We start from the raw sequence: 17,544 nt of genomic DNA on the forward strand, positions 1-17,544 counted from the left end.
CATGTGTTTCATAAAAGTTAGTTGTTTGCTAACCATATTACCAACTGACCTGCTTCTTAGATTGGTAGCTGGTAGAACTAGTGTTTTGGTTTTTCTTTAGCTATTCAGTGAATGACCCTGTTGCTGTAGATTCTTGTGCATGAAATAAATGTAAGGACTTCGATTTTCTTTTATTTTTTTTTCTCCTTTCTTGCAAATTATTGTTTTATTTAGTTTTAACGGGTTCGGAAAGGATAAGAAAAAAGGTTTTGTAAAATAGGCTCCTAAAAAGCCAGCAATTATAGTTATTTTTAAGTGGGCTAATCAGTATCTTTTTCAATGTATAATCAAGTGGCAGTCTATAATTATTTGAGCCACTTGGCTCAAGCATACAATTGGATAAAGCAAAATGTACTCTTTTTTTTTTATTACGTTTCCTGCTCCTTTGCAATTTATAACTGAGGGTTGAATTTGTTTTTCCCCAAAGCTCAGTTTTGGAGGGATTCCAGTCCCAGGCAAACCAGGAACATTCCTGAAGAAAAACTTTCATGGATGTATTGAAAACCTTTATTATAATGGAGTTAACGTAATTGATTTGGCCAAAAGACGCAAGCATCAGATCTACACTGTGGTAAGTCAAAAAGCATCTCTTTGCACCTGCTTTTTTCTAGCTACTTTTTGGTAAGCTTGCCTGATTTTCCCTACTAGACACAGTCTGCCAACTAAGATGATACTACTCTTAGTCAATAGCGGTTCACAAGTATAATTGGGTCATTGGAAGAATGCGGAGACTTTTGACATCAATAGAGCTATCGAGGGAAACAAACACATTAGCAGGAATTCAAAGATTTCCATTTCCCTTGGGGAATTGAGTCAGCTGTAGTTAGAAATGCAGTCAGGGCTTTGTTAACCTGAATCATTTTTTGCTATTGCCAGCAAGGCAGTCGATGGAATCACAAATATTTTTATAACTGTGGACATGCAGATTTTTGACTCCTGAACTTAATTTTTAATGAAATTGAGTTTACCTAAAAAGGTCGAATTTAGTATCTAGTGCTTTTAAGAAAACATATGACTGTTGTTATCTCAAGATAAGTATGGGAAATAATAGTCATTTTTTTTCTGAAAGAGTAGTCAACTTTTTGAATGGGAGAGTTCTTTTCTAGAAGAAGATATTACTATTCTAAGGCATATCGAAAGACTACATGGTCATGTTATTTTGTCTGTTTTTGTCCGTATCTGAAAAGATATTAAAAGCCATCTTACTAAGAACATGGTTTAACTTTTGTCCTATGACTATAGTTTGAAATGTATTACAAGTCTGAGGTGTCAGGGCAGTGAATAATTGTTTTCTTATGTCTCTATTGTTGAAAACTATGTATATTCAATTTCTATTGGTGGGTTGGTTGAATAAAAAATGCCACAGGGAGTCTGATTTCTGACGGTGGCATCAAGGGACAACTTGTGTTGTATCATAACATCAAAGTCAGAATGTTGGGGATGTATGCTTCAATATTCATATCTCTCTTAAGCCCTATTATCTCCATGACTACCCTCTTCAGTCTGACTCCAACTCACCTGTCAGATCTTATCTCCCACATTGCCACTGTGCACAGCTGCCATGTCAGCAGTGTTAGTGTGTTCATAGAGGACCAAATGTACTTCTAGCCTCTGCCATTCCTACTGTCTTGAGTATTCTTTCCATTCTAATGATCTAACCATACTCATCTGGACAAAGCCAATGAACTATGAAATATCCCAGACCACCCCAGCTCATAGTAATCCCTCACTCCTCTGAGTTCATAGTAACTACTCTCTATACAGGAGTGGGAAACCTGCAGCCTTGAGTCTAGGTCCTCAAGTTCAGCCCTTTGACTGAATCCAAACTTCACAGAACAAGTCCCCTTAATAAAAGGATTTATTCTGTAAAACTTGTACTCTGTCAAAAGGTCACACCCAAGGACCTAGAAGGTCACAGGTTCCCCACTCAGGTACCATTCCAGTGTACTTAATCTTACTCTGGTTTATGGTTTTATTTTGTAATGTAATCTTGTACTTCTATTTCGCTTATTTTCTTTCACTTTTTATGTATTCCCAATCTACTCAAATATATTGTAATCAGGAAAAGAAAGATGACTATGTACACATATTATATTACATTGTTATATATAATTTTATATACTATAATATATTATTATATATACTATACTATCTATACTACAGTATATTTATTACATATTATATTTACACTATGGTATATTAATAGCATTATCTATCTATCTATCTATCTATCTATCTATCTATCTATCTATCTATTTATCTATTTACCTACCTACCTATCACCAGTGGTATCTAGACTAAACTTGATATCTAGAACTACACTGTGCACCTAATAATATTTCTGTTTGTTCATCCTAGAATAAACTCTGACAAACTGAAAAGATGTTGAAAAGAATTCTGGTATTTTTTAATTTGATGAACCATTTCCTGCTCCCCTTATCAAGAATTATTAGCATTTTATAGACATCAACTTTATTCTAATCTCTTTTATTCCCCTACCGATTTTTAAAAATTTTTTATAGGCGCTTTCATAGTTACATTCTTTTTCTCGTGCCTAAAGTGTTCTGACTTTTTAGTTTACTTGACCTATTGAGTGTGACATGCCCTTCAAACTTCAATATATCCAGTCTCTTCTTCAGGCATTACTGTATTTATAGTGCCTAAAAGAGATGTCATCATTCTTATTTCTATATTCATGAAGATCACTCATGAAGGTGACTCCTTAGAGGTCATGTTTTTACTCCTTTGTGCCCTGTGTATTGTGATTCCTCAATTAATAAGGTTATCTTATTGACTAATAATTTAAACCTTTAGAGTGACTGAAAATTTAAGTGTTTTGTGCTACTGTAAAGAAAGAGGCTTTATCAATGCTTTTGGGGAAAAAAAAGAAAGAAAAATGGGGGAAGAGAAAATCATGATAAAAGTTTATAGTAGGTCATGATTCATATATATATGCATTTATAAATGTGTGTACATATGTGTGTATATCATGTGTATGTTTGTATTTATGTTTATATGTACTTATCTGACTACTTTTTCCTTTTAGTCATTTGGATATAGAAATTAGACCCCAGTGGGTTTCCATATGCATTTAAAATACTGCTTCTTTGTCTGTAGGGGAATAGGGTTAATCTTTTCATTTTTATGAACGTATTCTGCATAACACTCTCATATATATTATTCTATTATCAAATCAGTTGCCTAGTATTGTCAATTTTATTTCATAATAAATTTCAAATCCCTCAAATTATTACCACTCACATAATCATCACATTTGTTAAGAACTTTACCTCTTTTTACCCGGAATGTTATTTTTTTCCCCAGCCTCCAGTCTCTTCCCTCTCTAGTCCATCCTCTACATAGCTGTCAAATTGATATTCTTAAAGTACAGGTTACAAAATAATACCCTCTGCTCAAGAAGTACCCATGTCTTTCTATTTTATAGGATAAAAAAGAAATTTATCTTTTTGATTTTGGACTTTCACAATCTGGCCCCAGCCTTCCTTTCTAGGATTATGGTACATTATTCTCTTTCATGAAAGTTATGCTCAAGTTAAACTGTCCAGGTTGTACATCATGTTCAATCTCCTTTCTCTGTGCCTTTGCACAAAGTCTCCGCTATGCCTAGAACGTACTCCCACTTCACCTTTGCCCATTGGAATCCCTAAAATTCTATAAAACTTAGCTCATCTGTCACCTCCAACAGGAAGACTACCTTGATATCCTCAGTTTCCAGTGCCCTTCCCTCCTTAAATTACTTTGTCAGTCAATAAGCATTTACTAAGAATGTACTTTGCTAAGCAGTGGGATTACAAAACAAACAAAAAATCCCCTGCAAAAGTTTAGTCTAGGCCCTCAAAACCTAACATTCTAATGGGAGAGAAAACATCTAAGCATCTATGTATCTATGTATCTATCTGTCTATGTATCTTTCTATCTATCCATCCATCTGTCTGTCTCTATCCATGTGAATGTGTATGAACACACACACATACACACACATATACACACACAGAGGCTATACAGTAAGAGAATCACTAGTATTGAGGTGGGGTGAGAAGTGGGAAGAGACCCATGCAAAAAAGTAGGATTTGAGCTGAGTCTTGACCAAGCCAGGGAAACTAGGAGATAGAGGTGAGGAAGGAGATCATTTCAGACATGAGAGAAAGCCAGTGAAAAAGCATAGAGTTGGGAGATGAAGTATTACATACAAGAAACATCAAATTTGCTAGGATTCATTTTCTACCTAGTTTTCAAAGTACATATTTTCATTCCCTCTCTCCATAGACCCCAATCAAATATAATTTCTTTAAAAATAGGGACTGATATTTTAAAATTGTATCTAAGTGCCTGGAATATAGCAGCTGCTTTACAAATGCTTGTGAAATGAATAATACTATTTTTATTTCACTTACATTATTTTTTTCAACCATTTAATTGTTACATATCACTCTATTGTAACTATCAGTGGTATGTTGTGTAAGTTTTATGGTTTGAAGGGTTCTTAACCTAAGGTCCACTGGACCTCCAAGGAGTTCATGGACCAACATCAAGTGGTCCATGAGCTTTGATAGAAAAAAAAATACATATATATATATTTTTCACTAATCTTTGGTTGCCATTATAATTCTGTTATAATTATATATATATAGTTTTATATATAATTATATATATAACATAAATATATATATACATGTATGTATGTATATGAGAAACATTATTTTGAGAAGATGGCTATAGGCTTCACCAGATTTACAAGAGGGTCCATGACACAGAAAGGGTTATGATAAGTGTTTTATGGTTATCAATAATTGTTTTGTTGTTGTTCAGACATTTCATTGTGTTCAACTCTTCAAGACTTCATTTTGGGTTTTCTTAGCAAAGATACTGGAGTGGTTTGCCATTTTCTTCTCTAACTCATTTGATAGATGAGGAAACTGAAGCAAACAGGGTTAAATGATTTGCTCAGGGTCACACAGTTAGTAAGTCTTGGCCAATAGATTTGAACTCAGGTCTTTCTGATTCCAGGCCCAGTGATCTATCTGCTGAGCCACCTAACTTCTCATTTATAATGATAGGTTGCTATAATTATTAAGGATGGTGGTGTGTGTTTGTGAGTTTTGATATTAAATACAACAACAATTATTTAGGTTATCAGTGAAAATACTTAACACCACCACTTATAAACAGTCTTAGACAAGGTTAACACTGGACGGTCAGATGTATCACTGGAGAGAATCAGTGAGATCACAAATACATTAAAATATGTGAAAATTACTACTCATATCATTAATCAAAAACCTTTTAGGTCCAGAATATAGGGGGATATGCAAATATCTTAGCAAAATATAAATGTATCATCAATATTGTTATTATCTATAATAATTTTAATAATAACTATTAAAGACTATTCCATAATTTACAACTCTTTCTAAGTTTATAGTTTTATTTGGTTTTCACAACTTTATGAGGTTGCAGGGTAGATGTTATCTACATTTCACAAATAAGTAGAATGTGACTCAAGCAGGTGGGGATAAATATTTATTACATACTCACTGTGTCTGGCAAGATTCTCAGCACTAGGGATACAAATACAAATACAAAGAAAAACAGTCCCTACCCTCAAGGAGATTAAATTCTAATGAGGTGAAGACAACACATAAAAAGTCATTGAAAAGAGAAAATAGTGAGGAATAGTCACATGGAAGCATGAGGCAAAAGACAGAGTAGAAGTGCAAGTAGGATAAGAATGAACTGTGGTAGGTCTGGATTCATCCCCAAAATTGAGGCCCCAGAAACAAGTAGTCACTGGGAGCTGGGGATGAGTATGGTGGAGGGATATTCCAAAGTGAGATGGCTCCAGGCAAAGTTTCAGAGTGAAAAGACAACCGAGTAAAGGTTGTTAAGTCTAGAGTGTCAGAAGCAAAGCTGGAAGGGGAACACTTTCAAAGAAAAGTAATTAGAGAGTGTGGAATTTTTACTTGGTCTCTTAAAGCCACTGAATGTATTCCACCTTTGATCTTCTTTGTATGATTTGCTCATTAATGTCCAGTTTAGGATTTGGCTCAACTCTGTGTCCAGGAGATTTAGACTGTACCATGTAATACTACACAGATAGGCAGGTTATATGACTTATTAAGGTGATTATTAAACTATTCCCAATAAGTAACACATAAGCTTTCAGTGCCACTTAGCTTACAGTGGGAATATTACCTATGGAATCCATATGGAATCCATAGTTTAACATTCTTTGGTGGGATCAGCACATAACATTTTTTAAGCACAATTCTTTGTCTAATGTTTGCCTAATAGTTGGCAAAGAATTTAGGATATATAAAGGTTGAGAAAATGTATTTCACTTATGCTGAGTTCACTCTTGAAATCTGTGTTGTGTATGGTAGTGAACTATAAATATCTAAGATTCCTATGGCAACATTCATACTGCAAGCCACCACATTTGGATATTATGAAATATATTTAAAAGGAAGGTATATTAAATATGTACAATGAAGTAGAAGAGAGGAAGAGGCAAAGGCAGAAATAGAAAACAGGAGAGTGAATATGAACAACCTTATTTGCCATCTTTTCCCAATGATACCCAGAACAATACTCTAAACCACATTTTGGTCTCTTCCAAGTCCTGAAGTACTGATCATTTTGTTTAAAGCTCCTTTGGAATATTTTATCCCTCAGGTCTTAATTGACTGTATTCTTAATTTGGGGAACACTGAATCCATTTAGTGCTAATGCACCTGAAAAGAAAAATTTATGAAGACTGTTTTACTATAATAGTAAAAGACTTTACATCTTAACTTTTATAACTTAAAATGTCATCATTCTTTTTTTTTCCCAAATGACTGACATCATGTTGCTTAAGTAAAGACTCAGGTCATTAAAAATATTATCATCTTCTTTTGGAACTCTATGTCTAAAGAAAATGTTTTCATTGTTAATTGTTTAAAGTAGAAGCCATTTCTTTTTTCTTCTTTACCAGATAAGCTTAGTTTTCTCCAAAGGTGCTATGTCAGCTTCAAACGCAGATTTGCTTGAAAATAGCTACGTGAAAGCAAAGTCATCTGAAAGGAAATGGTGGTTCTGTTATTTGCCAGTGTTTTATATGTGCACCATAGTTATCATGTGCTCAGCAGGTACAGGTGGTTTTGGTGGATTTTAGAAATTATTTATTCAGTCACCAATTGTACATCAAGTGTTCACAATTTATGAAGTTATGTAAATCTCAAAAGAGATTACATCATCAAACACACAGGTGTCTTTTGGCATCCTGAGATCAGTAGGCATCCCCATTGTTATTTGTCATTCTTTTCTTATGGGATCTGCCCATCTCCTTTGAGACTTAACAGCTATTCCATTGGAATAATTCAATTTAGTCTTTCTGGTTCTATTTTGACTGTAAGATGATCCTCCACATCCTGAAATGCAGTAAAGTTAACAGCTTAAAACAGACATTAAAAAACATCTCACTATTTCTTTTCAAATACTCTATCCTGTGTCAATATATCTTTGTATAATAAACAATTGAAAAACAAATGACCCATTGGAGAGTGTGTACAGTACTTGGAGCATGCATTATTATAATGTTAAATTAAAATGTTTATTGTTCACTTTTGTTTCACAAAATGATGGATTTCAAACATTCCAAAGGACTCCTATGCAAATGGGTAGATTCCATTAAACTCTTGATACACTTCCCCCACTCTCCCAATTTTATAAATATGTTCTCAGGTTAAGGTACAGAACACTATGTATTTTTATGTTCGTTAGTGCCTCAAAGCATTATAGGTTTGTTTGTTTGTTTTTGGACAAAGAGTTTTAGATAGAGTAATAATAAATAGATTGAGAGATAGAAATGGAGATAAACATATTTTTAGATCTTTCTATATCTGTAGGTACATGAAGTATATAGACAGATATTTATATGTTTCTCTATGGGTATATAGAAATATAAGTATCTGGCTAGATGTCTCCACATTAAAGACCTATTAGACACAATCACATAAGCATAAATAGGTAGTGTGTATATATACATACATACACACACACACACACACACACATATATATATATGAACCATAATGTATATTTCCACTTAGATTAAAAAGTGGATCATGGGGTATCTTTTTTCTTATGGGCTTTAATTAGAAAACACTAACTGGAATAACAGGAGTTGAGTTATGATCCTATCTCTTTAATTTAACACAGAAAATGTTTTCATTAGTAATTGTGTATCTTTGTTTTTATTCTCTAGATTTTACTTGCCTATTATTTTATAAAATAATGCCTTGGTTAACATTTTTTTTTAAATCCGTGATTCTAACAAGCAAGCCCTTTCAACAATAGCTTTGGTAGTATCTTGAGACATGTCTGAATTGCAAAAGTGACTAATTCTAGTTGATTGAAAGAAAATGTATTCTTAGTCAATATAGAAATTTCAGTGAAGTCACCCATCTTCATTTCTGGCAAGGGGAATTATGGCAACTGACTCCCACTTAGATTCTATAAGGGGATGATTGACTTGTAAAATAAAGCATTTTGGAATGCAAATTCTTTGAGAGTAAAGAATGCATCATTTTTTTCCCCTCATCATATACATTACCAAACATTGTGTCTCATATATGGTTGGTGCTTAAAACCACTTGTTGAATTCATTTGAAATTATTTAAATAAATGGATTCTTAAATACAAAATATGTAAGATCATTAGTACATATTTGAGTAAATTTAATTGAACTAACGATGATGATGATGATGAAGATGGAGGAGGATAGTGTTAGATCTTGTCTGATATTCACAGGCTTTCTTTTTCTATAGCTTCAGAATTTAAACTGCCATCTTCTGTTTACCATAGTCTGAAGCCTGGAAAATATATTCCCACATGGACAAATATCACCTTTGTCTTATGTCTTGGCCAATGACCTAGAGAGTCATCTGGATTTGTAAGAGAAAACCTTTCATTTTATAGTGAGGCCCTAAATCTCTTGAGCTTATGTCAGGGATCATGTTTTATCCTACTGAACATTCTCTTTGATAAATGTTTTTCTTTGTAGAAATACTTTGAAGAACAAAATAACACAGCATTGTTGTCCCTTTCCCAGATGCTTATTCCCTACACCTCATCTAACCTATCTTGTCTATTTTGTTCAGTCTGTGCCATCTACATATTCCAGAAAAATCTGTTTCTAAATCATTTACTTTATTCCAGTAGCTTCCTTACTCAACTTACACCAAATAAATGTCATATAAGGAATTTTATGTCTCAGGCGCAAGGTTTCATAAACATTATAGAAAACTTTAACTTTGTAACTCTTTCTTGTCCAAGATGAAAACACATCAACTTTTAACTATCATTATGAATTTCTCAAGTGACCAGTTATTGAGTAGTTATTTGAAGTTATTAGGGAAAAAAGCATTTGGATTTTTCATCAGATTTTTAAAAGAGAAGGAACAAAGTGCAGGGAAGAGTATAAATAAACTCTGCTGTTTTTCTCCTATGCAAAAAGTCTAAGTAATGAGTTGAGTGCTCCCCCCCCCCCAGTAATATTAGCTTTATAGATGCACTACTTTGGTACAGGATATTTTTTTTCCAAGAAATACTCAGATAGACTATTCCACAAATCATTGTGTTAATGTTATGAAGAGCAGTAAGTGGAGGGATGACATATGGAGTGGTGGTCTTATTAGCTGAACCATCCCTGAAACATCTGTGTCTGGCAGGCAGGAGGCAGACATTATAGCCCTCACTTTATTCTGAAGGACACTGAGGGCCAGGGAAGTAAAATGATGTATAGACAACTATTACATTTACAGTAATGCCTCCACACCCTCACCTATTCCCAAGTAAAGGACCCCACTGAGATTTTTCTAAGGTTCTAAATGACTTTCATGTAAAAACGGAGAGACATTGCACTGAACTACATCCCTGAGAAGCAAAAGTACATCTCAAAATAAATGGTCCCAGGTCAGTCTGTCAGAAAGAGGGTTCATGTTATATTTAATTGCAAAATAAAAGGATCCCTTTTTCCACAGCTTTTCTCTGGTCAATATCTATGTTGATTGAAAGATAAAATAAAGGCAGTTATTAGGAATTCAGTCTCTATTCTAGGTCCTTGTTGAGTCATGCCTCAATTAGGATTATGTGACAGCTGCCATTTTATCCTTCCTAATTTCAGTCTTTCCTTTCTAAATTCATCCTGCTTACTACTGCCAGAATATTTTTTCTTAAATATGATTTTCATCATCCCCAGCTAGTCCTGAGAAACCTTTAGTTTCCTATAATATCAATTTTAAGACAATCCTAAAGACTTGAGTTTGAGCCCTACTCTGCCATGTTCAAGTTTCTTCAAAGTAGGCAGTTGAATTAAGTTCAGTGAGCTTTGGTTTCCTCATACTTATTTATAGTTTTCATGAGGAAAGTGTTTTATAAACTTTAAAGTACTACATTGATGTGGACTTCTCTGCTCTGTTTTAAAGGCCCTCACAATTCCCCCCTCCTTATTCAATGATAATAATAATAAAATAATATCTAATTTTTATATAATGTTTGAAGTTTCGCAAAACAATTAACTATTTTATGTCATGTAATCCTTACAACAATCTTGAGAGGTAGGTGCTGTTATTATCTTGGGAAGAAACTGAGGCTAAGAGATTGTTACATGGTCAGGTTCAGACGACTGTTAAGTTTCTGAGACAAGTTATAAAGTCAATTTTTCCTGATTCTGAATTCAGTGCTCTAGGCACTATCATAAATCAATCAATAAACATTTTTAAGCACCAAGTGATGTGCTAGTGCTGTGGATATAAAAAGAGGCAAAAGACAGTTCCTGTTCCCAAGGAGTTTATAATCTAATGAGGGAGACAACATGCAAACAAATATATACAAATTAAGCTATATACCTGATAAATAGGGAATAATTAACATGGAGCTAAATGAAAATTTACATTAACTTTTTGGTTCAAAGAGAACAGAAAAACATCTCTGACACAGGTAACAGAATGAGCAACTCAGTTTAATCTAGTTATCTGTGATAGGCACATGACTTCCACTATACAGAAGTGATCAGTCTTAAAATGAACATATCTAAGATAATATCCCTGAATCAGCTCTGGTCTTTATGTCACAAGTAAAAATATGACTAGTCACTACTCAAAATACATGTTATTCTTTCTTGTTAATTAAATTAGAAAAATGATTTGCCCAAAGTCATGTAACTTGTAAGTGTCAGAGCCAGGACTAGAACCCAGATATTCTGTGTCATGTGACTTGTTTCCATGATGCTGTGTTGTACCTGGATAGGGATCAACATTTGAATATCCATGTGGGATTTTCTGCTTCAGTTTCTTGTTGATAGATGTGATCAAGTCTTAGGCTTACAGCTATAATTATTATTGCCACTGTGATCTTGCTAGCATCTAGGTCAATCAGGTAGCAATAATTTGTTAAGCATCAGAGGTTCCTATTGTGAAAAGACTCATGCCCTCCAGGCAGTTCTGTAATGGAAGCACTTGAAAAAGGCATCATAACACACCCCTTGTGGAAGGTTCTTGTCTCCCTGATGACATAGCTGAGCAGCAGGGCTCCCATTCCTAAGGCCAATCTACTGAGTTATCTCGTCTTTCAAAAAGAACCCTGATAATTGCTTCACTTTTCTCCCTTCCCAGCACATTAATGATTCCTTCACTGCAAATAAAATTAGCTAATAAAAAAAAGCATACTTCAGAGAAGGAGTAGGACAGAGTCTTGGAAGGACATACTTATTTTTCCCAAGTGTCAATGTATCTGATAACAAACAAACAGCAACCCCCTCCCCACCACCACCGCAACAACAACAACAACAACAAAGTTTCTTCTAATAAGAAAACTTAGGTGGATGTTTAAGCTTTATCATAATATTTACCAACAGTTTTACTCAGATTTGATGGCTAATGGCACTCATATCACATTCTGGTTGCAAGAGGAGCTAGACTCTTGCATGTTTGTACCTCAATCAAGATGGCACATACATATGAAGCTCTAGGCTTAACGTTAAATAAAACAAAATGTATTCTGAATCCAAAGATGGAAAGCTTACCCAGTAAAAATTTAAAGTGACTTTCCAAGGTAAAGTGGAAATGTAGCAGCTTCAAAAGATGCCCCTCATTTTTTAAATGAACCTTGATGATTGTTCTCTAGTTACTATATTTAGATGATCATAAACTTCATGTCTACATTAGAAACAATTTCCTCTTCCAAGTACTCTTGACAGATTAGAAGCTGAATGAATTTTAACAGGTTATTAATTGTGATTACTGACAGAATCTAGCACAGTGCAATAAGGTTTCAAGTCTACTTCTCCCTCTCCTTCTACCAAAGCTTGAATGAATACAGGTAACTACAGCTCTCACCCCCCCCCCCCCGCCCCACTTCAGCTAGATTGTAAGCTATTTGAAGGCAAGAAATGTATCATTTCTTATCTTTGTATCCCCAGGAACTACTTCAGTGCCTTATATATACTAGATATTCAATAAATGTTTGTTGAATTAAAGTGAATTATGGCATAATGAAGCCTAACTTTACCAGCTCCTTTATTTGCCTCTCTAAGGAATACCTTTGAGCCATTCTTCCATTTAACTTTAGCTTCCTTGTATCTTTTGATTTCATTTAAAGCAAAAATTTCTAAATTAATATTATTAAATTCTTCCAGTAGGACATCAATATTTTAGTCCTTAGATAAAGATTTCACATAAGGGAGTTGTCATAGCTGATTTGATAGTGTGCCCAAAGGCAATGTGAATAATTCATTTCATGGACAATTGGTCATATCTCCTTGGCAGAGCTCTTGGTGGCCATAAGCAAAAATATCATTGTGAATGTACCTATGTCCTTATCTATTGTAGAAAATGAATAAATAGGGACATTATATGAGGAACTTGCTAAGGTTCTTTAAAACAAGTTAACATGTACAGTGATCCTAGGTGAATTCAAAATCTCTTTCAGTCAGAGACTTTCTACTATCTGACTGTCAACTAAGTTTTTAATTGATAATTAAAGTGTTAGTTTATCATTTTAACACATTCTAGGATAATTCACTTTTTAATTGGTTGCAGGCTGCAAAAAGTATAAGACCCAAAGGAATAAAGCCTTAATCTTGGAATTTCAAATGGTTGATATTTCAGAGAAAAGAGAATTTGCCTAATAGCCCTTAAGATCTTGATGCTTTCTATTCTAGAATAATAGCTCATGTTTATGTAAGGCCTTAAGATTTACAATGATCTTTCTTCACAAAATCCCTGTGGTTTATCATTTTTTTTATAGATGATTAAACTAGTACTCTATTAGGATATGTGACTTGCCCTTGGTCTCATGGCTAGTAAGGGTAAGAGGGCAAATGCACATCCAAATCTCTTGAATCTGAATTGAGTTTTCTTTCCAAAATGCCAGACAGCCACCTGGTTCCATTTGCTTATGAGATTGATTCGGGGGAATGAGAATTCACTTGACAAAAAGAATAATAAGACACTCAAGCTTTTTACAATAATAAATTAGGTCAGAGGACACTTTTATATTCTCCATTCCCAACAAAAGCTCTAGGTCAAAAGGAAATAGATCCAATGGGATAATGAGGTAAGTCATGTTGACATATTGAGGTCTAGGGGTACTGGGAACCCCAAAATTCAAAGGCAAACAACATGACTCCTGCATCAAATGAATTTGACCCAAGTCTTTTTTCAGTGAAAGACAATGTTTATTAAAGCACTGTTTGGGGTGGGCGAGATTTTAAGAATCCACCCTATTGGCCAGATTTTAAAAATCTGAGCCTTTGTAATGAGAAGACAAGTGGGCCAGACTCTTAAGGAATCTGAACCTTTGTGACACTTGTATTGATAAATGGGACAGACTTAAGGAATCTGAGTAATTTAATGGGGGCAAGATGGACACTTGACCACTTGACAGGGGTCAAGAAGTGGCCGATATCTTGGGTGACTGGGAGGTAATAGAGAAATACCTGGAAGGACTGGGTGCCCCAGGAGAAAGCCAGGGACCTGGGCATGTGGAAGGCGTCTAGATGGAATCAAGGAGTGGTGATCTAGGGTGGGCCCAGGTGCAGACAATGAGGGCCATGATGAAAGGGCAGTTGAAAGGATAAACTGGGAAGGGCCAGGTTCCCCAGTTGAAAACAAGGAACTTTTAGGAAGTCCATGGTCTTTTAGGGGTCCATCATTAGTGCCCCATCAAACATAATCGACTGTAACATCCTTGAAGACAGAACAGCATCTAATTCTATCTTTGTAAGCCTTTCTGGGGCTAGCACAATACTTGAACATAGAAGATACTAAACAAATCATATGCTACTTTGGATATTTTGTGTAGATACCCTGTTTCCCCAACTGGAGTATAGGCTTTAAGGAGAGCAGAAACAGAATCTCTGTATTCTGCTCCATAGCTTAGAGACAGTAGCCATTCTAAATATTCCTCATGTTGATCATGATAATGATGATTTTTTTTTAATTTGAGGAAAAACCTTCATATAACTAGTTTGAAATAAGGAAGACTGTCTTCTTACCAATCTTTGGAACAGATTGTCTAGTGAGGTTGAACAATTTCCATAAATAGTTTTACCCTTTCAAATGAGATAATATTTATAAAACACTTAGCATAGTGCCTGACACATAGTAGGTACTATATAAATGCTTGTTGCCTTTCCTGTTTTCACTTACCTTAAATACATTCTGACTTATATAGGAACTGTTAGACCCCTGACTTCCTGTTCATCATGACCCACTGGGGTTACAGAGCAAAAGTTGAAATTAGCTGAGTACTAATTTAGACTAACAATTTTTTTGTTTAAAAATATTTATAACTCTGACCAGCTAATGTAATGATATGACTAACTTGATCTAATTAAATGTAATAAGCATATGGCTTAGAATTGCAACAAAGTGATCAGTCTTAAATTAACACATCTAAGATATCATTCCTGAAGCCATAGTCTTTATGTTATGAGACAAAGTCAGTCAGTAAACATTTTCTTTAAGTATCTACTATGTATCAGGCACTGTCCAATCACTGAAGATGAAAGAAAGAAAGAAAGAAAGAAAGAAAGAAAGAAAGAAAGAAAGAAAGAAAAGAAAGAGAGAAAGGGAGATTGTCCAGGCTCTCAAAGAGCTCACAGTTTAATATTGGGAACAACCACAAACCGCTCTGTGTGTGAGTATCTGTTTCTACTTCTATCTATCTATCTACCTATCTATCTATCTATCTATCTATCTATCTATCTATCTATGTTGTTCAGTCATTTCATTCTCATATCTGACTCTCATGTCTGGGTTTTCTTAGCAATGATACTAGAGTGATTTTCCATTTCCTTTTCCAGCCTCTTTTACGGATAAGGAACTGAGGCAAATAAGGTAAGTTACTTGCACGGGGTCACACAGTTAATCAGTGTTATATACCGGCTTTAAACTCATGAGGATGAGTCTTCCTGATTCCAAGCCCAGTGCTCTATATATTGTGCCAGCCAACTGTGTGTTTGTGTATGTATAATAAAGTGAAGATAATCAACACAGAGAACTATTTTTTCTTTTTTTCTTTTTTTCTTTATTTTTTTCTTATCAATCATTTTAGTGCAAGTAGTAATTATTAAGATGCAACATCATGAAATGGAAAGAGTGTTGTATCAGTACTCTGTTAATTGTTGGGTTTTGGAAAGAATTTTGGATCTTGAGTCAAGAAGACCAGAGTTTAAATATTAGCTCAGACACTTGTAAACTGTATGACTATAGACAAGTCACTTAACTCTTTGCTAGATTCATAAAATGGAGATAATAATAGCACCTAGCTCACAGGGTTTTTGTGAGGATCAAATGAAATAATATATGTAAAAAGCTCGGTGTAGTATTTGGCACATAGTAGGAATGTAATAAATGGATGTTCCCTTGCCCCACTTTCCTCTAGAAGCAAAAATAAATAAATAAACAAATAAATAAATTCTGGAAATTTCTGTGATATAAAATAAATTCATATGAATCATCAGTATTCCTTAATGTTACCAACAAAATTTATCAGGAATAGTTAGACAAATTTCACTCAAAACAACAACAGATGTTATAAAATATTTGGAGTATTTCTACCAGTGTATACCAAGGGACAATATGAATCCAACAATAAAATATTCATTGAAGAAATAAAAATATACTAAATAATTAGAGAAATATTAATTGCTCATGAGTAGATTGAGCCAATATAATAAAAATACAATGTTCTCTAAATTATCCCTATTTATTGTTATATAAATTAAAATACCAAATGATTATTTTGTAATATGAGAACAATAATGAAATTCATGTGGAGTAAAAAATTCAAAAATTTTAAGGGAAATAATTTTTAAATGGGAAGAAGGGGATCTATCAAAACCATGTCTTAAAGTATGCTATAAAGTAATAATTGTTAAAATGATTTGGCACTCATTAATAGAGTAAATCAGAGAAACAAATAAGACATATAACATACTGAAACAAATGAACACCATACCATAGTGCTTGATAAACCCCAAACCCCCAGGTACTGAGGAAAAACTCCTTATTTAACAATAACAACATCTTATAAAAGTGTTGAAAAACAATTTGACAAAAAAATGTGATATCACCTTTAGTAAAATAAATTCCAAGTAAATGACTTAGACAAAAAAGGTGACACCATAAGTAAAATAAAGGATGAGTGAAGAAATTGCTTTTAATAGGGAGATTGGTTATGACTAACCAAGTGATACAAATGATCAAAGAAGATAAATTAGATACTTTTAATTATATACAAATGTTTTGTATAAAAAAATCAAATGCAGTTAAAATTGGAAGGGAAACAGGTTACAGGAAAACACAACTTCGCAACAAGTCTCTCTGATTAAGGTCTGATTCAAATGTTTCAAACCAACTATTCATCAATATTTAAATGGGCAAAGGATATGGAAAGGCATATTTCAAAAGAAGAAATCAGACTATCAACAACTATTCCAAATCATTAATAGAAAATTTTAAGTTAAAGAAACTCTAAGGTTCAACCTCACACCCATCAGATTTACAAAGATTATAAAAGAGGAAAAGGCCAAATGTTGCAAGGACTTTGGGAAAACAAGTACACTCATACACTGTTGATAGAGTTATGAATTGATCCAGTCATTCTTGAAAGCAATTTGTAACAACTCTGTTCCGAAAAGTACCAAACCGTATATACTCTTTGATTTGGTTGTACCACTAATGCACCTTATATGCTAAAGGGATCACAGGAAAAGAAAATGAGATGACATTTTACACACACACACACACACATACACACACACACACACACACACACACACACACACACACATAAAACTCACCTCTTGCCAAAAAGGTAATGGACTTAAAATGCAGAAGGAAATATACATTTTTGGATATGACCAATACAGAAATTTGTTTTGCTGAACTATGCATTTTGTTATGAGGATTTTGTGCTATTTTTATTTTAGTATTTAAT

At 34.0% G+C, this 17,544-nt stretch overlaps 1 protein-coding gene across 1 annotated transcript in view; it reads left to right on the plus strand.

Moving 5' to 3' along the window:
- The window catches only part of CNTNAP5 (contactin associated protein like 5), an 880,169-nt gene that overhangs the window by 420,835 nt on the left and 441,790 nt on the right, over nt 1-17,544 (plus strand). Inside the window, exon 7 of the mRNA XM_027854715.1 lies at nt 467-610. Coding sequence (XP_027710516.1) covers nt 467-610 — 144 coding nt within the window. The remainder of the gene's footprint in view (nt 1-466; nt 611-17,544) is intronic.

Source organism: Vombatus ursinus, unplaced genomic scaffold (assembly GCF_900497805.2).
Source record: "Vombatus ursinus unplaced genomic scaffold, bare-nosed wombat genome assembly UNPS02010548.1, whole genome shotgun sequence".
NCBI lineage: Eukaryota > Metazoa > Chordata > Mammalia > Diprotodontia > Vombatidae > Vombatus > Vombatus ursinus.